The 25,399-nt window shown below is 44.7% G+C and overlaps 1 protein-coding gene across 1 annotated transcript in view; it reads left to right on the top strand.

Annotated features, from left to right (window-relative positions):
* Window positions 1-4,242: 4,242 nt before the first annotated feature.
* RGS5 (regulator of G protein signaling 5) overlaps window positions 4,243-25,399 on the top strand; it is a 56,107-nt gene continuing 34,950 nt past the window's right edge. The window contains exon 1 of the mRNA XM_045546596.1: window positions 4,243-4,508. Within this exon, the coding sequence (XP_045402552.1) occupies window positions 4,465-4,508 (44 nt within the window). The 5' untranslated portion in view covers window positions 4,243-4,464. The remainder of the gene's footprint in view (window positions 4,509-25,399) is intronic.

The raw sequence follows: 25,399 nt of genomic DNA, 5'->3' as shown, positions 1-25,399 counted from the left end.
GCCAAATTGCAAAATAGCAAGATTGTTTTAACAATAGGAATATACAACTAATGGAAGAAAAAAATTCCAGTGAGCAATATAAGTATGATTAGAAGCTCAAATTCACTTTTAATCAGAAAGGAACAAATTAAAATGACACGGTAGTTTTTGCCTGTCGCTGGCAAAAATTAAAGCCTGGCAAATGTCACGTTCTGGGAACAATGAAAGGGAAATGATGCATTTATACATTTCTGTTAGGAGTCTAATTGGTCTCATCATTTATGCTTTTGTAGTGGTATACATCACAATCCAGCAACTCCACTTTATGAACTACAGTAGAGAGAAGCTGCTCCAGGAAACATATATAGGTATATTAATTTAAGTACTTTTACCAGAAGCAAAAAATTGGAAATGACCAAATATTCAACAAGAGTCTATAAAAAATGCAATTATATTTGCATATGATAGAATTCTCTCCAACAATTAAATAGCATAAACTAGAGATAGAGTGTAGGCTCTCTACTTGCTATATTAGTAATGATGCTTTTAATCCTCAATAATTTCATCTTCACTTATATGATCACAGTGTTTTCTCATTTTTGAAGTGGCAGCACTTATACCACTTATCTCATGCTTTTATTGTGAGAATTAAATACGTAAATGTATAAAAAGTGTTTTAAAGAGTGCACGGTACCTATGTATATGTATAATGTTAGCTAATCATTACAATCTAAAAACAAACACAAAAATGCATACTTGTGAATGACAAAAGATATAGTTTGTATTACTATTTATGTAAATCAAAACACATACAATTTATTACTATATACTTTTTATGAATCCATATTGTCTTAGTCTACATATGGATATGAAAATAATAAAAAATGATCTGGAAGACCACGCACCAAAATCTTAATAGGGATTGGGTGTGATCAAAGTGGGAAAAGAATGGGAATGGGAGTGGTCATTGGAAAGGAATTTAGTTTTATCCATTGCCTCTTTATTTCCTTAAAGAAAAAAAAAAAGCCTGGAAGAGACATCACACCCTGTTGACAGTATACACTTCTGGGTGTTAGAATTAAAAATTGAGCTTGTATATAGTTTTACAGATTTATCAGAAAGAAAGGAAGACATCGAGCAACGTGTAAGGTGAAGTCGTTGCCACTCTGTGGGTTGTGTGCTCCTCGCTGCCCTTAGGCTGGGACTCCCTGCCAGCAGTTGGGGAGATTAACGAGCAGGTCGACAGCTATTTACCATGATCGCATAGTCCCAGAGGGACCCCAGTTGGAAGTTGTAAAATGCATCTCAATAAATACACTGCTGGTAATAGTTTTAGAAAAGAAATTTATACACAATTTAAGAGAATGAATTAGAAATGAGTCAGAGCAGGTGTGTGGACAGGAGACCCTTTCCTCTGACGAAAGCTGTCGGTATCTCCCACCACGTCCCCCTGCATGGCTAACTTGTGTCTGCCGTGGTACCCAGCACTTTGGAGTCCAGCCCTCTGGCGCATCCTTCAGGGCAGACCGATGCCTCTGCGGAGCATCCTCTGAACTTCTTCCCCTGTTTCATTAGCTACCGCTCCTAACACCCCTTTTGCCCTTCCACGAAGAGGTTGAAATCTCTCAGATTGTGATGGCTTGTTTTCGTTTCTCTTTGCTGTTATAGCTTCATACCTTTCTCAGACACCTACTGTCATTTTGAGGGATGCTCAGGAGGGAAAGGAGATAAAAATAGTTCAATTTATTTTTAGAAGACTTCAGATTTATTTTACATGGGCATGCTTTCTCTTTTTTTATTGTGGTTAAAAAAACACACAACACAAAAGCTATCAGCTGGGCATGGTGGCTAGCACTGATCCTAGCACTTTGGGAGGCTAAGACAGGAGGATCGCTTGAGGCCGGGAGTTTGAGACCAGCCTGAACAACATAGCGAGACCCTATCGGTACAAAAAATTAAAAAATTAGCTGGGTGTAGTAGTGCACACCTGGAGTCCCAGTTCCGGGGGGGGGGGGGGCAGGAGGGTCACCTGAGCCCAGGAGTTTGAGGTTGCAGTGAGCTGTGGTCACACTACCACACTCTAGCGCCAGCAATAGGGTGAGACCCTGTGAAGAGCTACCCTCTTAACAAATTTCTAAGTGTACAGTACAGTAATGATCACTATGGGCACAATATTGCATAACAGATCCTTAGAAAAATTTTTATCTTGCACAACTGAAACTTTATACCCACTGAACAGCAGCTCCTGGATTCCTCCTCCCCTTGGCCCCTTGCTCTTGTGCATGCTCTCTGGCTATTTCGTCTCTCTGGAGGTTGAGAAAACAAAGATATGCTGGATGTAGTGTTTATTCCTATTGAATTTCACATTTTGGGTTCTAGTCCATCTTTTAGTAAGATTGAGACAATATTGAATTCTTGAATAGTCCAGCACAGAAACTCTTTTGGGACGGTCAGAAACGTGTGTTGATTTTCAGCCCCAGCCGAGACATGACCCTCTGTTGCCCTACATTAAATGTGTTTCCACCCCCACTCATGTTACTATTCTCAAAGCCCCAGGGATATCGATCGGTGATTTAGGTTCTTTTCCCGAAGGCTCTCTTCTGCTGGCTTTATATTTCCACTATTAGACTCAGTGCTCAACAACCGTCTTCATATCTCTTTTAAAAAATGATTAATTGATTTGCTCATGTTTATTTGGTGAGTATATGGCAGAACTTGGACAGTTGTGTTTAGTTCAAGCAATATTTGTAGATGTCTATGTGCCTGACATTGTGCTTAGTGCCGGGAGTACTAAGGTGAGTATTATAGAGTTTCTTGTAAAAAATATGTATATACACATATACATACATAATGTATATATATGTATATATATGTATATGGGCATATACATATACACGTATACTGTATGTGTGTGTATGTGTGTGTGTGTGCATATATATATATATATATATATATAGAGAGAGAGAGAGAGAGAGAGAGAGAGAGAGATGGCTTTTAAACCTTTTATTATGACCCACACTAAGAAATAGTTTACTTAATGACCTTGGGCACACATACATATTGATTATTAAAGCAAAATTTTCAGAAAATACTACTGAACTTTCTATATACAATGCACTTGGATATCTGTCTGTTCTATTTATTTGATTTAAAACAACAGGTCATAACATGCTGAATTTATTTTGCAAGCCAATAACAGGTCTTGATCAAAGTTTTAAAAAAACAGTGTACCGGAAAAGAGTTATTTACAACAAATTATTTCAGATAACAAAGAAACTTATGAGAATGAGGTTTAATTCCAAATTCAGAGCTTTTCTTACAGACTGTGCAATGCTGTTTATTTTTAGCTTGGATTCATGTCTACCTTTTAGGCATTTACATTTACATTCACATATTAGCTTATCAGCATCCTGTGCCCAAATGAGGTAAATTTTGGTGGAAATACTCCTTCATGGGAGGCAGGAAAAAGCTGAAGGTGAAGGGAAGACAAGGCTGGCCGCGAATGGATGGATGGATGGGGTGGGTGGACGGCCAAAGACTTACCTAACCTCGTCATCAGAGGAAAGAATAATCAGAAGACCATTTACAGCATTAGGAAAGTTTTTTTGGGGGGGAGCAGTAATATCTGATGGATAGAATCATTTATTCTTTTCCCACTTTCGCCTCAATCAATCTCTGTTTAAATTTTGGTGTGTGGTCTTTCGGATCATTTTTTAATACCTTCACCTACATATGGTTGCATAAAGAGTATATAGTAATTATCTGTAAGTGTTTTGATTTATATAATAGCAGTTTTATCTCCTCCATCCCTGAGCTCCAGGAAATCTTGCCTGGTCGCCCTTGCAGGCTCAAAACACCCCAGCCTGCTTCCCTCACTTAGTCACATGGTATCGACACAGTATGTTTTGGGGTCCCGGCAGCAGGAGCGCCCCTTCCTCCTCTGAGTTCCTAGCACCCCGAGTGCCTGGCACACGGTAGGCACTCACGTACACATTCCCTGAATTCCTAAATCTGTTTCCTCCACTGTGAAACAAAGTTGGGAGAAATGATCTCCAAGGGCCCTTGTAGTCCTACTAATCTATGACTTTGACAGGTCTGACGTGGCCCACGGCACTCTGCCTCACAAGAAAGCCCAGGTCTTCCCTGTGGCTGGCCTGAGACGGCGAATTCAAAGCCTAATGAACTGTGCACGCTTCAGGGCCCGGCCTTGCCCTGACTGAGTCAGCAGGATGCGATAAGAGCAGGGGCAGCTTATGCCCCTGCAGCAGAGAAAGATCCAGCCTCCCCTCCTGCCCGGCTGCCTGGGCTCTCAGCCTGCAGTTTCCTCCAAGGCTCTGGATTGGTCCGAGGGCGACAGAGGGCTGGGAAGAGCCTCTATATATTCCTCAGAGGGAAGGGCAGCCCCAGCCAGCGCTGAAGGTTGCAGACTCTTCTCTGCAGTTAAGAAGTTGTGCTTGACGCTGAGGAGCGAAACCCGTTGCCAAAATGTGCAAAGGACTCGCAGCTTTGCCCCACTCATGCCTGGAAAGGTGAGCACAGAGTTACTCTGGTTTAAGAGACGCAAATAAGGAGAGTCTTTACTCAGGAGAGGAGACCCAGAGACCACAGAGGCGTTGTGGTCTGTGGCTCAACTGAGATAAAACAGGTGTTTTCTTGTAGATCGGGAATGATCCCTTCTCTGTAAACAACACAGAGGTTTTGACAGATCTGAGCCAGGAGATACCGATACAACACAGGCTGTGTTAAACGTAATTTAATATCCAGAACATCGTCTCCTTCAAAGAGATACTGATTCTCTATGTGCTTATTCAGAGTGAAAAATGTATGGTTAAGAATGCAGATGCCAGCGTCAAACTGTCTGGGTTTGAATCCTGGCTCCACTACTCACTGTTTGTGTGGCTTTGGGCAATTTATTTAACCTCTCTTTATCTCAGTTTTCTTATCTGTAAAATGGAAACACTAAAGGTACCCACCTCACAAGCTGGTTGTAAGGATCAAATGAATTGATGTCTATGAAATGCTTTGAACAGTGTCTGGCACGTAGCAGAACTGCATGAATGTTGACCTTTATTAACGTTCAGGGCCCGGGAGAGGAAGACAGGTTTGCAGGGAGGCAGCGGATTTCTCATTGTTGTTTAGACAGAAGCAGTTGGGTTGCTAGACAGAAAAGCCCTTGGGACCCAGGGGTTATTTATTGGCTCGCATTCTTTCTCAGATAAACGGAGCAAAATCTTTAAGACTGCCTGGTTGTCAGGCTGGCCAGTGTTCTGGAGGGAATCCCAAATACTGAGGTGGAGTAAACAGACGAAGAACAAATACTTTACTTGCTAGAAAATTTAACCCAACAATCCCACCTGACACAGAGAAGTAGGGATGTTTCTCCTCTTTTTATGGATGAATTAGATTAACTTCCGTTTGATCCCTCGTTATGTGAAGGAAATAAAGGTGATCTCTGTGCACCTCTGCATCCCCCAGGCACCGGCGGTAGACGTTTGTGTTGTTCAATGGGTCCCCTGTGGCTTCCGTCTCTTACAAGCCCAGGTCTTCTTTCCGGTGACTTCCAATCTAGAAGCAGCCTCAAAATAATTTTTAAGAAGATAACATTGTAGCGTATGAATTTGTTTGCAACAATATTGTCTAGTGACTGAAAATGAACCCTCCAAGGAGCCTTACACCCTGCTGTTAAAAGCACATATTATAATTTTTTTAATGCACAAAAAACAAACTCGTAGCTCTTAAGTCATAATAGTTAGATTGTAAGTAGAGGATCAGTATTGTCTATTGGCCCAACCTTGGGTAGGAGGATAGGTTTTAATGCTGGACACTATTTCTTGCTATTAGCCTGTTCTTTTCTCTTAATTACTCTGTAGAAAGCTTGAGAAATAGAGCACAGAGAGCTGAAAAGCACTGAAAGCTCCTTAAATATGAGATGATGCATAATGATTTTCTTTTCCATTTTTGCAACTATGAGAATTGCAACTTGACTTTCTCAACCATTTTAACAAATACCTTTAGCCCACTTATTATTTGAAATTATTTTGTACTCTCCTGTAGTAACTAAATCTTACTTTATTAATTGGTGAATAATTGACTCTAGAATGATTGCAACATCACTTTGCCAAGCATTTTGTAACCCTGTGCAAACTGCTTGGCATCTGGTGAGTAATCAATAAATGTTTGTTGAAAGTTTGGCATTGTTACTAATTCTTCCCTATGTGTTCTTATAAATATGCATAATGTTTACTGAGACATATGGGTGGAACATTTCTTTCAATGATTCCTATTACTGTTTCCTATCTGATTCACTAGCAACATTAATATTGAATCACTTTATGTATCATTTTTTTAACATGCTTCACAGAAATGTAATTTTATGTATCTTTTAATGCACAGCAAACTCTTATTGCTCCAGGATATAACTAATGTTCATGTGGAATATTAAAGAGTGACCAAGAAGCAAGCTTTTTTTTTTTTTGGTAGATCGACTGAAACTTTTAATTTACTGGAATGTGGAGAATCCCGCAGTTATTGTGTGTTATTACATTTTTTTTTCACAATCTGTTCCCACTGTAAATGGAATCATATTTCTGTTTACAATGCTGTCTGAGTGGAATGTTTTGGAGGAGTGGGATTGTGGAGCTGTCAAGCTGTTAGCATGTACCCATGGAAAGGATCTAAGATTGTCTAGTTGAAGGGGAAAGTGCTCCTTGAATAAATGCTGGCAAACCTCCCTGCCTGCTCTATACTCTGACCCTCACCTCTCTCATCCACCGGGCTCCCACCTTTGCATTTTTCCCCAAACTACAAAAGGAACACGGGTATGCCTAAATGCTTAGATAAAGATATTTAAACATCCATATAAAATAAATTAGGGCAAAAAGTATACATTACAAATCTATTTTTAATGGAAAGTTCTGCTGAAGAGTTACATTGCAACTTCTATATTGCATTGAAAATAGAATTCAGTTTTACAAAAATCTGATTAACCTATTATTATGTATCAGTAGTGGAAAGAGTACTGGTTAAAAGTAACGGGCAGACTCAGTTTTGTCATTATCTAAATTTATGTTCCTGGGCAAGTTATTTTACTCTCCTAGGACTCTATTTTCTAATTGAATAGGTAAACTTGGATTAGTTGTTCTCTAATACCTTTTCCAGTTCCAACATAGCGTGCATGAAGTGAGATACACCTGGTTTCACTGAAGAGTGAGAGATGCAATTAAAGGGAACTTTTTCCTAATTTATTTTTTTCTAGAAGCTTGGGAGCAAATATGAGTCAAATAACGAATAACTATCAAGGGCCCAACCCGGGGCTGAAACCACTGTGCTACAGCAGAAGCAGCCAGCCCAGTGGCCCTAACACTGACGTATGAGAACACATCATTTACTTCATGTAAGGGAAAATCTAACCCCAGGAATTATTCTTTAATCAATGTCTAGGGAAGTTTTAAGCCCGAGCCAACTTTGACATATTTACAGAAACTATTCTCTGTTTATTTATTAAGATTTTAAGACATTGTTTATTAAAACCCCAGGTAGAATTCACATACCTTTATATATTTATAGAGACAAATAATCCAAACCTTTGAGCAACGAATGGCCACCACCACACAATTGCTACCCTCTGGCATATTGAACCTGTACCGTAGGGTGGGAATCTTATACGGTCAATAAAAATGAAACAACTGAGTCAACTGAAGGTCTCATTCTCACCCATGATTTTCAACTTTGAATTTCAGGCTTCATTTGAAAATTAGTTTTATCTTCACAGCTTATGAATTTCTCCAAACAAGTTTTGTTTTTTTATTTGTTTGTTTGTTTGTTTCTGAGACAGGGTCTCGCTCTGTTGCCTGGGCTAGAGTGCAGTGGCATCATCACAGCTCACTGCAGCCGCAAACTCCTGGGCTTAAGCGATCCTCCTGCCTAAGTGTTCTCAGTAGTTGGGACTACAAGTGTGCAACACCACACCCGGCTAATTTTTTTAAAAAATTTTTTGTAGACTTAGGGTCTTGTTGTGTTGCCCAGGCTGGCCTCGAACTTCTGGGCTCAAACAATTCTCCTGCCTCGGCCTCCCAGAGTGCTGGGATTATAGGCGTGAGCCACCGTGCCTGGCCTGATGTTTGTTTGAAGTAAATATTGCTCTTTGGGAAAATGATGGAAGTATTCTGAAATAAAAAGTGTTATATCATGATTTCCAAAAAGTTGTCACCATAATATAAAGCAACCAATGTGGTTTTTATTACTTTGGTTCATTGCTGTTGACTAGTCTTAGTGCCAAGTTCACAGTCTCTGCCGAATTATAATAACATGGGGAGTAAAGGAGTAACTGATACTCAGCTTCTGACAAAGAATTTTCAGTGTTAATAAAGTGCCGCAAACCCTTTACCGTGGTAGGTGTCCGGCACAGATTGACTTCTGTGGCAGCCCTCCAGGCAGCTAGTGGTGTGATGAGCTGAATCCGTCACTCACACCCGGGGCTTCCCGCCATGGCAAGGGTGGACCAACGCTGGGAATTTTAGGAGTTATAGAAAGTAAATGGGAAAGCTGATTTTTTTTAATTTGCTATTTATTATTTTAGAATTTATTTTAAATTTTTATTTGTTAACAATTTTATTTGTTTTAAAAATTTATTTTTATTTTACTAAACATTCCATTTTTTTCCCATCTTCTCTGATTGATGTGGGTCAAATAAGGAGCACATTTAGAGCAAAAAGGCAGCTGTTAAGCAGGGCTACTAATCAATGAATCTTCTTTTGAGAGTATTGAACCTCTGGAAACACCAGAGGGGGGTCAGGGCCCTTCGGTCTGCAGGATTAAGTCAATTCAGCCTTTTTCAAAAGCATGAGCTCATCCTTGAGCTAACTGTAGAGAAAACAGAAACACCAAGTGAGCAAAGACTATGTAATTAACTTGAACAAGTGACAGCTCAATAGACGTGAATCCAGGGTCATCAAAGAAGCCTAAAGAGAGAGCGGCAGTTGGGTTTGGCATCCGGCTTTCTGGGAGTAAGTGTGAATTTGAATGTGAGATATAGGAATATAAATATATAACTGATAGTCTGTGATATAATCGGAAATATTGCAGCCAAACTGTATAATGTAAGAAAGTGAGCCATCTATTTAATACAATTTGGAGGGGGAAATCACTAAGAAAAACTTTGTTTTGATTCTTGTTAGTGAAACAGTATCTATTATTTCTCTGGTTGGCCTTTCAAATCCATGTACTGACTCTAAGCACACCAGGCTTGTTCCCAAGGAAATTTCAGCCCAGTTAGAGAGATAAATAAGAAAAAAAATTAATGCTCAGTGTTGGAATCCACTATGAAGGAATTCATGCACAAAGGGCTAAGAAGCACAGAAGTGGGCGAAGTCACGAGGGGTGGACCCTCATAGGAGCGTTGGATAGTCAGGGAAAACTTTACTAGAGGCTACAGGGGTGATGTCTGAACTAAGCCTAGAAGGACAGAGGCGCTAGCCAGGTCTAGATGGGAAGAGGAGAGAGACGGGGGCCTTCTAGGCCGAGGGGACAGGCCCTCGAGTGCAGACCCCCAGGGGAGGGGGCCCAGCAGTGTGGCTGGCGCTGTGACATCTCTGTGTGGTCTGTGTTATCTCTCAGGGACAAGCAAGGAGGGAGACCTCTGGGTTTCCCACCTCAGCTAATGTCCTGGGCACCACGTCCTGCATGTGGTTCTCTGGTAACTTCCCCAGGGCCCATCCACTCCTGACTCTGAGGACTGGAGGGATTTGCTCAAGGGAAAGATTTTCCCCCTTTTGCCTAAATAATTCAATGACTGAAGAGATCGTCTGTATTTGGCATGAACGAGGCACCCCACAAATACTCTGTTGCACGGGTGCATGAATGAACGTACAGCAGATGGAGACAGGACGGCTCCCAGGCCAGCCTGGCGTTTTCTCTGCTGCCCTGAGGGACTGGGAAGAGTGACAGTGAGATGATGTGGGCAGTGACAGTTTAGGCCACGGTGGAAGAAGGCGTGCAGGCTGCCAAATACAGAGGGATTCCTGCCGAGGGAGAGGGACAGGGGATCAGGAGAGGAGAAAAGGTCGGGGAGAACCTCCGGCACTTCTGTACCTTCATCAGGAAAATCTTGTTACAGAGGAGAGTCTTCTTTTGTTCCTACTGACGGGATCCCTTTGGCCGAGGTGGAGCTTTAGGAAGTGGAACTGCTGGGGGCGTAGCTCACGCAGTTGCTGCTGCCGTGGATTCTGTGCCGTGTTCTGACTAGTTGCCTCCTTCTCTTCCCTCTTCCATTCAGCCTGGGCTGCATCGTCAGCCATCGATCCATAACACTTTCAGATGCCAGAATCTCACATTTTGAAAGGTCCCTGAAAGGTTATCTAATTTGTTTCTCCTTCTCTAGCAAACACTGCACACTACGATGGGGTAGATGGTATCTAGGGACAGAGATTATGTGCGTCTCTGGGGCCCGTGTTAATGGCTTTTGTCTGTACCGCTCCCTGAGAGCTCAGAGGAGTGAAAGTTTAATTAATTCGGTCAGGATCCATCGTTAGCAACAGGAACCAGGGTGTGGCTGGGCCCAGGGGTAGCAGGTTCCTCTCTGCTTCCTCCTTTAAAGTTCCAGTCAGTTCTCAGAGAGCGCTGGGTCTGCACAGCTGTGGAGGCTGAGTCACCCAGAGGGTAAAGACAGGGAAAGCCGGATTGTTTCCGACTGTCTGAGAAAGTTATTCCCAGAATTACGTGTTTTAGGAGCAGGGGAGAAAATGCGGAGTAAGGAAGGACGTCGGTTCACAGTCTCTACCCTGCCTTGATATCAGCGTTGGAACTAGTGTCGTGGGGAGGAAAGAACAGTGGTCATAACTCCGCTCCTATCATTTCCTAGCTGTGCAAACTTGGGGAAGTCACTAACCCTCTCTGAGCTTCATTTCCTCCTCTGTAAATGAAGATTTTTATCTTGCCAGGGAGAGGTGCTGTAAGAAAAAAATGAAATAATATATATAAGGTGACTAGTTTTTAGCAGGTAAACCCCTCGTAAATAATTAATTTCCTTCCATCCTCCTTCCTCTTCATAGGGAGTCAAGGAAAGACAATTTAAGTCAGTCCGTTATGTGCCGAGGCCTTTGATAAAACTCATTGCTTTTCATTCTTTCTCATCATGACCTCATCTTTTTTTAAAATAATAGATGAACTGTAAAATAGTACAGTATTTTTTTTACCATTTTATACATAATTCATTCAACATGCATTTCTTTTTAAAAAACATACCAACTTTTTTTTTTTTTTTTGAGACAGAGTCTCGCTCTGTTGCCCGGGCTAGAGTGAGTGCCATGGCGTCAGCCTCGCTCACAGCAACCTCAAACTCCTGGGCTCAAGCGATCCTCCTGCCTCAGCCTCCCAAAGTGTTGGGATTACAGTCTTGAGCCACCACACCTGGCTTTCCATTACCTTTGTAATTCTGAATTTGGACACCATCCATTTTGAGAAAAGATTCCATTTTCATTCTAATTTTCATCTCATCTCGGTCATACAGGAAGGCCAGGGAACGAAGTTCTGGATGTAGCTCAAAAGAAGCGACAGATTAAATGTGCAGTTTTCTTTCTGCCGCCTTTGATCTCAGTGGACTTAATTGAGAACCCCATATTTCTTTAAAGGACTTGTGAAAAATTCAGAACATCCTCCCAATTTGTAAAAAGTGTATATTAATACGCAGTTGAAAGTGATTCTGTTTTTACACTGGTGAATTCCATGAAGGAAAAGGGTGACGTCAGTCTCTCGTACAACCTGAGGGTGAATTAAGTAGAATCTAACAGTCGATGATCCTCGTACTTTGCTTACAGTTAACTTAGTGCTCTCTCTTACCGCAAGAGCTTCAGTTCCTTGAGGGCAGCGAGGAAAAAGTGAACCAAGGGACCAAGGACAGACTCAGACACACCTGACCTTGGGGCACAACTGAGGACTTTCATGCTATGTTCCATTTCCCCCCGTGGGAGAGGGCGGCCCAGTCGCGCCCTGCAGGATCCTCCCCACGGGGAGACTTGTCCTGTGCCCTGACAGTGACACAGCTGTCACCCTCGAGGCCAGGATGAGAAAGGTAAGTCAGGATTTCTAAGCCTTTGCACGATCAACCACTTTCCATCCGCCATCTGGGTAAATCCTGGAGCACCGACCGTTCTTGGAGGTGCTGTGAAGACCGCCGGCTGCGTGACCCGTGTCAGGCACACGGGTGCCCGGCAACTGCGGTCTCCAGCGCCCGTGGGGACAGATGGCATGGGAGACTGGGCCTCGCCTGGAAGGTGTGCGGGTGTGGTCAGCCCGGTTACAGGAAGTGCGCTCCATCAACACGGCTAATGCCTGTGGGCCTTCGGGTTGGGTGGCTCTGACCCTCCAGCTCCAGGAAAGTCCAGGTGGGGTATCTTTTGGCCAGGCATTCTACTCGGTTGTCACGTCCAGTAAAATAGTTTAACCTGACATTTTCTTCTCAAAAACAAAATACTCCAGTGCTTAAAGGATTCAGCCAAGCAGTTTTTGAATACTTTGGACAGTAGATACTTGATGATCCTGTTGGTTTCGTGAATAGCACGTGAAGCTAAGACCATGATTCTATATTCCTCATGTTTCCCTTCTCAACTGCCAGATATTTAAACAGCACCTGGCCCATCTGCACAGATCGCTTAGATCTTTAAAACTCTACATTCCAGAAAAATACTGCAACTGTCATGTTAGAGTCGGAGGAAGAGTTATGGCATGAAATCAAAAAGGTGAAGAGCTCTACTCTGCAGGTGTTTATTACGATTAGTGAAGTGTGTGGCTCTGTTTTGGTCACTTTTTGATATTTTTTGTGCAGAGCATCTTTCTTGATGAGGTACTTGTTTAGGGAATTCAGAAAGTTTAGTAACAATCAAGATATTCCATTAAAAAAGTTGCTTCCTGTACTTCGGTAATTTATTTTAAGCGACAGTTTACAAGAGATACCAGGTCAACAGGAGTGTGAGACCAAATGACCTGTGCACTTGGGGACGAGGTCAACGAGGCAGGTCACACTGAAGACTTGCTCAGGGGGTCCGACGCTCTCTGGATTACGAGACTCTGGAGTCTGAGATCTTGCTTCTGAATCTCCAAAGTCCAAAACGAGTATACGCCACTTGAACACACACACACACACACACACACACACACACACACACGCACTCCTGAGATATTATTTTTATTATTAATCTGCTTTATTGTGTTGACCCTGATATTTTTTATGACTTGGATAACAGATGGATTGTTTGTTAAAATCAGAGATCTGTTCAGACAAACTGAACGTGCAGCTGAGCCGGGTAGGAGGAAGTGATTTTTCTTTCACAAAGATGAATGCAGAGTGACGGGAATTTTTTTCCATCTTAGGCAAATAAATGATTTTTTTCCTTTGTTCAAGGTTTGCATTTTACACTAAATGGGAAAAGCAAACCTCTTTTCCCCTTTTCTCACACAGTACTTCAGTTCTGACACCAAATAGGTGAATGTTCGCACCAAGAAATTCTTCAGTTTTCTGCAGGCACCAGTCGGGCATCCTACAATTCTGTTCGATTCTGACAGTATCTGCACCTGGAGTGTGAACGTCACACCCCACGGGTAAGGGCTGTGTCCCACGAGACCGCCCCCCACTTCAGATGCCGATCCCAAATTCAGCTACAAATTGGGGGCTCCCACAACGCCCTCCTTGGGTCCAAGAATGTGCTGTAATGGCTCACAAGACTGAGGGAAACATTTGCTGGTTTACAATAAAGGATATTACAAAGGACACAGACGAACAGCCAGAGGAAGGGTGCACAGGGCAAGGTCTACGGGGAGGGGTGAGAGCTTCCGTGACTTCTCTGGCCGTGCCGCCCTCCCCACTCCTACCTGTGCTCTTGGTGACCGACCCAGATGTGCTCCAGACCCTGTGCTTTAGAGATTCCTATGGAGGCTTCATCACGGAGGCATCTTCGATTATTAACTCAATCTCCAGTGCCCCTGCCGCCCTCAGAGGATGGGGCTGGGGCCGAAAAGCTGCTAATCACAGCTTGGTCTTCCTGGTGACCAGGAGCCCAATAAGAGTCACTTCATCAGAGCAAAAGACACTCCTATTACCCAGGAAATCCCAAGGGGTGTAAGAGCTCTATTTCAAGAACAGGCGTCAAAAAACCAAATATTAGAACAACAGCTGCCCCCAGCCCTCCTGTCACTCTGGAAATGACAAAAGTTTGAGGAGCTCTGTGCCCGGAACTGGCGGCAGAGACCCGATACATATTCCTCATCATGCCAAGAGACAGTCCAACCCCTGGTCTCTGGCCATGAACCCCTTACAGCAAAATGATCATAAAGGTCAAAAGATACCAGCTCTTTACTAGAATTTCATTCGGTCGTTAATAATTAGTCCAGCCCATCACCCATCACCGTATCATATAAAATCACCTCCCAGGGAGAGGCTACTCGGGGTTCCAGGCTTCCGTTCCATGTTGTCGGGTTCCGAAAGCAGGAACGGTCTCGGCAATACCTGGCTTCACCCCTTCCGGCGTCTGTGATAACTGAGCTCAGACGCAGCGTCGTCTCTGACTCGGAGCCTCTTTTGAAGTGTTGATGTGATATTAGGTTTCCTTCATTTCATAACCCGTTGATTCACTCCTTTACCCTCAGTTACTGTTGCCCCTTCTCCTCATTTGTACCTAAAGTTTTCCGCCTTGGGGGTTTGGCCACTGGGCTGGTCTGGGTGCAGGTGGCAATACTGGTCCACCTCGCCTTCAGTCTGTCCCCCCATGCAGGGCAGCAGCAAACAGGTGCAGAACTCGTGGGCTATTTTGCCACCAGGCAATACAGCTACCATCACTGTCAACCCAATTTCGCCAGATGGGTGAAGGCACATTCCACCCCGGCAGGCCCTTAGTACCCTTCCATGCTCCCAGCACTCACAGCTGCGGCTTGGGTCCTGTGAGCCTTACGTCTGGTAGGTGGAAGAAAAGTTGAGGTGACGCGGGAAAGAAAGCATGTACAGTGGTTACAACAGCACCCTCCCCTCTTGGCAAGAACTGCGTAGTCATACCAGCACCCTTCCCTACCCACTCTTCCTAGATCTACCAAAAAAACAGAGCAGTATCTAGTGGGTTATTCCAGTCCCATTCATACTGAGAGTGAGCACACTCTCATGGAGGCACGTTTGTAAGCTCCATGCCTTTGTCTCCCCTCATTCCAGACAATCAGTGTTTCAATCGCTCATTCCACTTCCCTGTCAAGTTACTCCCCTGCAGAGGACATCTCTGCCCATGGTTGGGCATCACGGGCTGTGCAGTGTGTTCCCTGGTCTGAAGAAATGACAGCTGGGCTGTCCAGAATGGTGCAACATCTTCTCTTTTGGTTCTTTTTAGAGTATTTTGAGCATTTGCATCTAATGATGCAGAGCCCAGCTCAGAGTCAGTGTCTGGTCCTGACAAGACCCATCCGTAGCCCGACGGGGCCGACAGCGTCAGTCTCACTGGCCAGCGGGGGTGACACCCTCCCCCCCACCTGGGGTGCCCCGTAGCCGTCAGCCGTCTTCCTCTCTCTTACTGAGAGACAGAGCCGTTCTCACCGGCATTTCGTGCCACAAAGCGTGCGGGAAGGTATGTCCAGATTTAGCCCATCTCTGCCTTGCTGTGCTGCACCCATAGCCACTCCTGTCACGGGCCCGGGTGCCACCACAGGCAGGTCCACAGGAGTGGCTGCTTGTTGATTCCAATCACTTTTTGAACCTGGAAGGCAGTTCCAATGGCTACCGACACGTCCCACTTTAGCGAACCCCTCAGATTCCCACAGTGATTTCTGCAGGGCTGTGCCCCGTACGGGCACCTTCAGTAGGTCAGGCTTCCACCCTGCCTGGACATACGGCCGGGCGATTGCCCACCGCCCTCCAGTCAGTAAAAACCGAAACCTCGGGGCTTTTACCTTCCTTCATCGCTAGGAAACCAGCCTGCAGTTCAGCCTGCCCGGCTGATCCGTTTGTGTCTTCGATCAGAGTGGCAGCCGTCGGTTACTTGGTTCGGAACTGCCGTCTACAAACCATGCGACTCGGCACTTAGCCAACTGCTGTTTACAGGGCACCGTCCAAGCGATGACAGAAGTCAGCAGTTCCTCACACAGTGCCAGAGTCCGTCCTACAAGAGAGAAAGGCTCCCTGCTTGCATCTCCTCCTCGCACCTCCCAGGATCCTGTAGGAGCCGTTTCCATTTCATCATGGACCTCTTCTGGGCACCCCCATCCCCAGGAGAGTTTTTCTCTGACGTCGCCAAGATGTCACGGGTATTTCAGGTTTGAAGATTTAGATCCTTCAGTCACAGAGGCAGTTTCAATTAACATCCCCAAACAAGCTACTAATTGTCCCTCAGGTGGAAATTCTCTAGTCCGAAGTCCCGGCTGTCATCCCTGGGAGATGCTCACAGGCTTCTGCCGTAAGTCCCGGTCTACGCTCCATGCAGGGCTGTCAGACAGAATTCGTCTACACGAGCGCTCCGGCTTCTACTCTGTACTGTTCGGGTTTGGGCAATCTTATTGGTTCCCATTTAGCATTTCCAATTAGCTTTGTTTACAGGGCAGATTTACATGCCTTCTGTTTCCTGATAGTAGGTAGGGGAACCATTCCCCAGGCAAATACAATGTTCATCCCCATAACGGAATAGGGTAAAAGAGACACAACCATTTCATACTAAGCCTGTTTAGACATTCCAACTTTTATCAACCCTGTCAACCCTTAAATTTTTATGTTCTCTCAAACCAGTGGGATCCCAACTCAGGGCTTTACCAATGGGACTTTACTACAGTGCATGAGATTCCTGTATCTAGGAATCCTGGAAAATTTTCTTCTCTACTCCCTGACCATTTACCCATTTTTCTGCAAAAAGCTTTGGGTTCCCAGCAGTGGGTCCAGCCCAGGGACCCCGACCCCTTTGTCAATCTTTATCTTGAATGAATGAGCTGACTTTTTCTCCAAGGAATTGCATGTTAAGTTTCTTCCTTGTAATCTTTGTCTTCTGGCTTTTCAAATTTCTGCAAACTGGGGTAAATAGAAGGGAATTGTCTGGGGCCTTTTTACATTGGGGGATCAGCAAGGATCCCTTATAGCCACCCAGCCTTTGATGGTGTCGTATTAAGATCCTTGTTTTAACTCCATCAATGTCTACTTTATTCATCCAATTTCTTAATTACTGCCTAAAGGTTTTCTCATACTTGGATGAGTCTCATGACACATATTTTTCTTTTTCCTCTTTGTCTTGCCTCCTCAGTGTTTCTGTTATTCACCTTATTTCTCAACAGCCTTTTAAACATTTTCACCTTGTTGGGAAGAGCCCGTTGACCCTCCCCTCCGCCCTTTCCCGTCCTCTTGTTAATCTGCTGTTTCCAGTAGCATCTGTGAGACCCAGGAGGAAAAGCCAAGACAGCAAATCTTCCCGGATTGTCGTTAGATTTTGCAGCAGCAGGATTCTGTGTGGGGCCACACAAATGGGGCCTCCTCACACACGGCATTTCCCGTGCCTGGGCAGCCGGCGTGCCCAGTGGGTGGACATCGCGACTGTCGGGGAGCCGGTCCCACGTGGCTGCATACGAGCACATCGGCTGCGTCATCTGGGTGTTCCCCTGGGCATTTACACGGGGACAGGGGCAGTCTGCCTTCTCAGGATATACACACCTTGCAATGGCTTTTGTCTAGTCTACCAGGTTGGCTGTTCCCTCAGGAGTAACCTCCTGTGTGTCCGGATCGTGTACAGCCGTCTGTGACTGTCCCCTAAGGAGCCACGGTCCCGTATCGACTCAGACTCTGTGTTAGCAAAGGTTCTTCAGGAAGCTAATGATCCTGATCTAAAGAATGAAACAACTCCTTCACACTGTACCCTTTGGTTTGAGAAGTGTCTTCCTGGTTTTACCTTCCTCCGATTGACAACCTTTTTGATGACCGGAGACCTTAGAGGTGTTTTCTGTTGTCCTGCATAATTTTTCCCTTTGCAGATGGTTTTCAGGCTAGGGGCTAAAGCTCAGACTGACCCAAATCTGAGCTTGGTCCCACATCGAGGTCTGAACCAGTATTTTCTTTCATTTTAGCTATTAGAGATAAAAATAACCCAGCAATTATATGTGTAGCATGGTTATTAGTTTGTATTTCCTTACATGTCCAATGAACCAACTCCACAGGAGTAGGATCTACCACCATTTCTCAACTCCCTGGGTGACTTTGACCTTTAGTACCTGCAGTGTAGCTTTCATGGGCGACTAAGTAACCATATACTTTCTCACTTAGTTAGAAAGATACAAGAAAACGTAAGTTGGGATTTTATTGAAATTCTCATCTGCGGGTTTAAAAAAAAAACGTTATTTTTTTTTTTTTTAAATTGCCCTCTCCTCTTTAATTTTCCGGATGCACTAAGTATAGTTCACCTTTTATCTCCCTTCCTGGTCCAGATGGGGCCCTGATGTGTGTAATTATCCTGAGATGTGAGTGCAGATGGCTGGACTGCAGCCGAGGGAAAGGAACATGTAACTAACATTAGCCACTTACGGAACACGTGTCATTAAATGGACACTGGCTTAAGAGAAAGAAGAGAATGCCATAGACAGTCGGCACTGGTGACAATCGAGGAATGAGTGCCCAGCACAGTTTTGGTTGCTCAGGGGCACACAATAAAAGTCTATTGAACTGAATTGATAGATGCTTCTCCTTACATGGGATGTGCTTTTTTTCTTTTCCCCTCATAATTTGACTGATTTAGAATCACAGACTGATTCTAAATAGGTTTAGGCTAACAGACCAATTCCTTCTTTATAAATGAAAAAAAATTCCAAGCTGTTTTGGTGACTTGTCCAAGGCATATAGTTAGTGAGTTGGAGCTTAAAATTTACATATCATCTTCATTTTACTTTATCTGAAATAGTAATACTTTTTAAATGAATTTCGGTTGTAGATCCACAATTTTATGTTGTTACTTTTAAAAATATTTATTCTTCCATTAACACCATCTTTCAAAAAGTTTTGATTACTACACAGCAATCTTTAAGAAATAATTACTTTTTTTCCCCATTTCTGTTTACCAGATGCATATAACTGCTAATTAGAGTATCTGAGCAACATGAGGGAGACAACATTGTACAGTGATTAAAAGCCCAGACGCTGAAATGAGACTGGGTTGAATCCTACCTCTAGCATTTACTGGGTGGATTTGGGCAAATGTCCTAACTTCTCTGTGTCTCAGTTTTCTCATCTACAAGGTGGAGGTAACAATAATACTGTCCTCACAGGATTGCTGTGAGGACCAAGTATATTTATGCCTTGTATGTGTTGAGCGAACCATTTAGTTAGCTAGGAGACGGGTGGTTTCTCTTAATTTTTCCTAGTTATCTTCAAGTTGAGAGAACCTTGAAGCCAAATCTCAGAATGGATCTACGACAGGGAACTGGAAGGCATCAGGAATTATCTTCTCTCTCTCCTGGTGGTGTAAGAACGGGCCTTGAATGAAAGGGCCGACAGAAGGTAAACGGGACAGCTGAATGACAGGAAGAGGGACAGAAGGGAAGAGCACAGATAACCCGGGGGGTTAGAGAATAATTGGGCTACTGACAAAATACGGTTATCAGAAAGGGAAGCCCTGCTTAGGAGTAGGTGATGAGTTCATTCTTCTGAACCCTTTTAGGAATTCTTAGATGATTTTAAATCAAAAACTGTGACTCCTCTGGACAATTTTATAGTTGCTCAATTGATGTTTAAATAGTTGCTAATTACTAATTTGATTTAAAAAAAAAAAAAAACAAAACAGCTGTGACTCTCACACCCCTGACTCCAGGGAGGAAGTGAGTCACAGGAGGTCTATGCCATCAACAGGAAACACATATACACATGTATGTTTACATATACATACATGCAGAAAACAGAGGCTGCAGGACATTGTCTGGTCTGGTCTGAGCGTTGGGGCCTGGGGGGGAGGAGCAATATTTGAACAAGCAGCTGTCCAGGGAAGGAAACTTACGAAACCGACCCCTCAGCGAAGGTTAAGAGAACTAAGACCACCTGTCAACTGAGAACAGGAGGGTAGAATGAGGAGCAGAGAAAAGTCTGACTGGTTTTAAGTCTATTTCTACTGTCAACCAAGTTTAAAAAACAAAAGCTGATGGAGGTGCATCAGTTTCCTACTGCTCCTAGAACAACTGCCACGAGCTTAGTGGCTTAAAGCAACACAAATCTATTGTCCTGCAGTTCTGGAGGTCAGAAGGCTTCAGCGGATCTTACGGGCTGCATCCCCTCTGGAGGTGCTGGGGGAGTCAATTTCCTGCCTTTCCTAACACCTGGCCCCCCCACCCCCCACCGTCCTCGGCTCGTGCATTTTCCAGTCCCTGCTCCCCTTGTCACATCACCTTCAGGCTCCGACCCCCCTGCCTCCGTCTTACAAGCACCCTGTGATTTCTTCAGGCCCACCTGGATAAGCCAGGGTCATTTTCCCACTTCAAGATCCTTATCACCTCTGCAGAATCTCTCCTGCCACATACAGTAACGTAGGCACCTGCCCCAGGGATTCGCACGGGGACATCTTTGGGGGCCCTGAGTCAGCCTACCCTGGAAGGAGATGTGGGAATGAAACTTTTTGCCATCTGGCCGATTTCCCCTTCTTTTGTGTCTGTTCTGTGCCTTGCTTACTGTTCTGTCAGTTTAAGTGGAAACTTCTCAGGTGTGGGCCATCTCTCATTAAGGGTTTAACTAGATACTTTTTCCTTTAGAAGACATTGCTCTTCCTTTTTTTTTTTTTTTTTTTTTTGGTGGGGCGTTCCTAGCACCCTCTCTGGCCACGCTTCTGCAAGTTCTCAGGTCACTTTTTCTTGTTGTCTTTCATACCTGATGGTCTCTCGTCACCTTTGACTGACATTTGCAATTTATAAAATTACATTTGCATTTGTCTAAGACGGCTCATGCCTACAGTTTAGAGGAGGATGCTCAGCCCAAGGACTCCTGCTTGGCATCTGTCTTGTGGCTCCTGGGGGACCTTCTGCTGGGTTCCTGGACTCTCTTCCTACACTAAACCCAGAACTTTAACTCAGTGACGTCCGTTCCAGAAACCTGACCACACAGTTCGGGGGAGTTTCATTCTTCAGTTCTCAGTGTGCAAGAGCCCGCGAGCAGACGGCATGGCTCACGGGAAGGAAAAGGAAGGAATGCTCTAAGGATGCTGGGGAGAAATTTCCAGGAGTGTAATCCCATGACATTTGCATGGGCCGTGAAACCTTCTTTAAAATTTTTAGAAGACTTACTAGGACATGTGAACTTCCATATCAAACACCAAGGGGAGTCCCGGGAGAGCTGAAAGGAAGATGGGAAGAGGCACCTGCTCTGGGCTCCGAGCCGATGCCCTCTCCTGCCCCGGCATGCGGGTCCAGCCAAACCTTACACCCCGGATACCATCCCCTCTGGGAATCCTTTTCTGTTATAATTCTTCTTCAGGGAGAAGCTAGAGCTTCATTCTATGAACTCTCATAGAACTTTTAAATCTTCCTTGTAGTTCATATCACTTCTTACCCTATTTTCCTCGGATTCAATTTTGGTTGAGTATTTGATATTATCTAATTTAATTCTTATAACTCTGCAAAGGGTATTATTGTCAACATTACTGTTTTACCAAGGAATAAGTTAAACATCTGGCCCAAGATCAGAAAATACATTTCATATGCCCAAGTCCAACCACAGGTGCGCTAATGCCAGGTTAATGGCTCTTTCTACCGTATCACAGCTGCATCCCAGTAAAAGTATCCAGACATGTCTCTTTTATAAAATGGAAGCTACTGGAGGTCAGGGATGCTTGCTTATTAACTTTGTACAACATCCCAGTAGTATCTAGTACTTTTAATAGTGGTTGCTCCATTAAATTCTGACAAGTAAATGTACACAGAAATGAATGCGTAAATCAATAGATCTGGATTATTGAAATGTTGTGAATAATGAGCTATTGTTACACTATTTTGGGGGGAAGAAGAAGAGATGGTTTGAAATCTAATTCTGTGCTTCAGAAACAGTCCCCTTGTTCCTCACTGTTATGTGATTATTTTGCTCAACAAACCCATTTAATAATTTGGCAAAGGGTGGACCAAGTGTCTGATTATTTGAGGTAATGAATTTGTATGCACTACGTAAATGGATTATGAGAGGACACATTAAGTTCTGGGACTTGTAGTTTTATTAAGTGATGGAATACATGTTAACATTTATGGAGAGCTCATTTCATTTTAGTTTCCTCCTCTTTTCCTCCCTCCTTTTTCAATGCACTTTATTACCTCTTTTATTTCTTTCTTTTGTGCTATATAAAATGAATTAAAGATAAGGTCCATGTACCATAAAAAACTTTCCGTCTACAAACTCTCTCTCCCTCCTTTAAAGCAGAAGGACATGAGCTGCTCACAGCCCGTGGGGAGACGCAGTGTTCAGAGGAGCTCTCACGGGAATCCCTCCTGACCCCTCCACCTTTGGAACTCAAAATAAACCATAAATTTCTCTCTTCCTCAACTTTTCCCACTATTCATTATCTGGCTTCCAAAATGAATTGTCAAGGGTCCAGCAATCCTGCCAACATCATTTTGGAGAAGATGGGGAACTGAAGGTCAAAGGGACATAAACTATTTCTGCCCTGTCACCCCGGTCCCTCCACTGTCTCCTTCATTACCTCCGGCATCTTGCTGTGAGCGATGAGTATGTCCGAGATGGGCCAGAAAAGCATGGGAAATGTCCCCATTTCCACGGGAATCCTCGACAGGGAGTGGCCAGTGCTTGGGAAAAACCGTATTCCTTAAAAAAATAAAATCACAACACAAGGGGGTGATATTACTCAATGAAAAGGCCAGCAGTGTATCTTCTTTACACCATCAGAGTCGGTTGCATTACTATGAGGTGGAGACCCTCTGAAAGCAGCTTGCCTTGAAGGTCAGTCAAGTAGATCTTTGGATTCTATCCTATCCCATCCACCCGTCCATTCAATTAACATGTATTAACCAATTGTCTATGTTCAAGATGCGACTAGTAGGGATAGCAGGACAAATACAATAGTGACAGTAATACCATCAACTAACATCTGTCAAATATTTGCTACATACTAAGTGCTAAACACATTAATGCATAACTTATTTGGCATCACAACATATCTATGAGGTAGAAACTCTGTTATCACCACTTTACGCAGAAAACCAATGCCTGGAATTTAAGTAACTGTCTCAGAGCCACCCTGCTGGTCAGCAGAGTTGGAATATAAACCCAAGTAGTGTGGGCCTGTCCTCTTGTCCTCTAGGCCATCCTATAATTTAAAGCAACTTTAAAATAGCTATTTTTAAGATGCTCTGGGGAAACCAAGGAAGCAAGACATGGCAGCAACCGTCCAAGAGCTGTCCCACCGGGAGGACGTGCAGGACAGCACAGTCACAGATGGAGCCGTTTGGTGAACAGGTGGCACCCAGGCTGCAGCAGAAGCGCGCTCTGTCCCTTGCTCTGCGCCTCACTAGGTATGAGACTTGGAAATATTTAATTTCTACAAGACTCAGTTTTTTTCACTTTTAAAATAAGGAGAGGGAGGCAAATTAAAAGCTCTTTAAGGTCCCTTAAATATATCTCTGTTTTGTCACTTTTATAGTAGGAAAGAAGGCAGGCTGGGCCGGAGCGGGAACAGAGGTCTGGGGCGAGTGAAACTTGCTCTGGTCGTGGGGGTCAGGAGAGTGGTAACCGGCCTGGAGGTGGCGGGACAGGGGTGTGCCCGGGAGACAGAGGGACCCGGAAGGGGCAGGGGGCAAACGGTTGGGGGAACAATGGGAAATGAGGTTCGCATAAAGCACGCGACAAGCCGGAAAGGGGTGTTTGAAATTTGTGGTGGATGGCGGTGCTCAAAGGGGCGTCCTGCACTGGGGACGTCGAGTCTCCCCGCACCTCCTGGGCCGGAAACGCGGCCCGGCCCGGCTGCGTGTTAACCGGACCCTCAGGTGACAAAGGCGCCCACGCGGCCTGAGACCCTCAGGTGACAAAGGCGCCCACGTGGTCTGAGACCCTCAGGTGACAAAGGCGCCCACGCGGCCTGAGACCCTCAGGTGGCAAAGGCGCCCACGCGGTCTGAGATCCTCAGGTGACAAAGGCACCCACGCGGTCTGAGACCCTCAGGTGACAAAGGTGCCCACGCGGCCTGAGAACCGCCGTGGTGGATAACAGGGAACCACCGCACGTGCGAGCAAAGGTTCTCTGAAAAGGAAGTTGGAGGAAACAGAGGATTCCACCGATAGTTTGCAAACGGGGGAGACAGAGGCATCCGCGTGCAGGGCAGGCAGGGCAGGCAGGGCAGGCAGGACACAGCACAGAGAAGCCGGCAGAGCAGGGAGATCTCACAGCAAACGGCCAGGCCCACAGTCACAGTCACGTCTGTTTATGCAAATGAGGTATTGACACTTGCTTGGTTCTAATTGGTCAAAACAGCAGAGCCCTGATTGGTTGATGTAACTGAGCTCTGATTGGCCAGTGCAGGTGCGCTCTGATTGGCTGGTGTAACTGAGCTCTAATTGGCCAGTACAGGCGCACTCTGATTGGTTGGCATAACTGAGCTCTGATTGGCCAGTGCAGGTGAGCTCTGATTGGTTGGTGTACTTGAGCTCTGATTGGCCAGTGCAGGCGAGCTCTGATTGGTTGATGTAACTGAGCTCTAATTGGCCAGTACAGGCGCACTCTGATTGGTTGGCATAACTGAGCTCTGATTGGCCAGTGCAGGTGTGGTCTGATTGGCTGGTGTAACTGAGCTCTGATTGGCCAGTGCAGGCGAGCTCTGATTGGTTGGTGTACTTGAGCTCTGGTTTACCAGTGCAGGCGAGCTCTGATTAGTTGATGTAACTGAGCTCTAATTGGCCAGGGCAGGCGAGCTCTGATTGGTTGGTGTAACTGAGCTCTGATTGGCCAGTGCAGGCGAGTTCTGATTAGTTGATGTAACTGAGCTCTAATTGGCCAGTACAGGTGAGCTCTGATTGGTTGATGTAACTGAGCTCTGATTGGCCAGTACAGGTGCACTCTGATTGGTTGGCTAACTGAGCTCTGATTGGCCACTATAGGTGCACTCTGATTGGTTGGCATAACTGAGCTCTGATTGGCCACTACAGGTGCCCTCTGATTGGTTGGTGTAACTGACCTCTGATTGGCCAGTGCAGGCAAGCTCTGACTGGTTTGCATAACTGAGCTCTGATTGGCTGGTGCAGGCGAGCTCTGATTGGTTGGTGTACTTGAGCTCTGATTGGCCAGTACAGGTGAGCTGATTGGTTGGTGTAACTGAGCTCTGATTGGCCAGTACAGGCGAGCTCTGATTGGTTGATGTAACTGAGCTCTGATTGGCCAGTACAGGTGCACTCTGATTGGTTGGTGTAATTGAACTCTGATTGGCCAGTGCAGGCGAGCTCTGATTGGTTGGTG

This window comes from Lemur catta, chromosome 3, assembly GCF_020740605.2.
Source record: "Lemur catta isolate mLemCat1 chromosome 3, mLemCat1.pri, whole genome shotgun sequence".
Classification (NCBI taxonomy): domain Eukaryota; kingdom Metazoa; phylum Chordata; class Mammalia; order Primates; family Lemuridae; genus Lemur; species Lemur catta.
The sequence above is the reverse complement of the archived record's forward strand: the minus strand, read 5'-3'. Positions and strand labels throughout refer to the sequence as shown.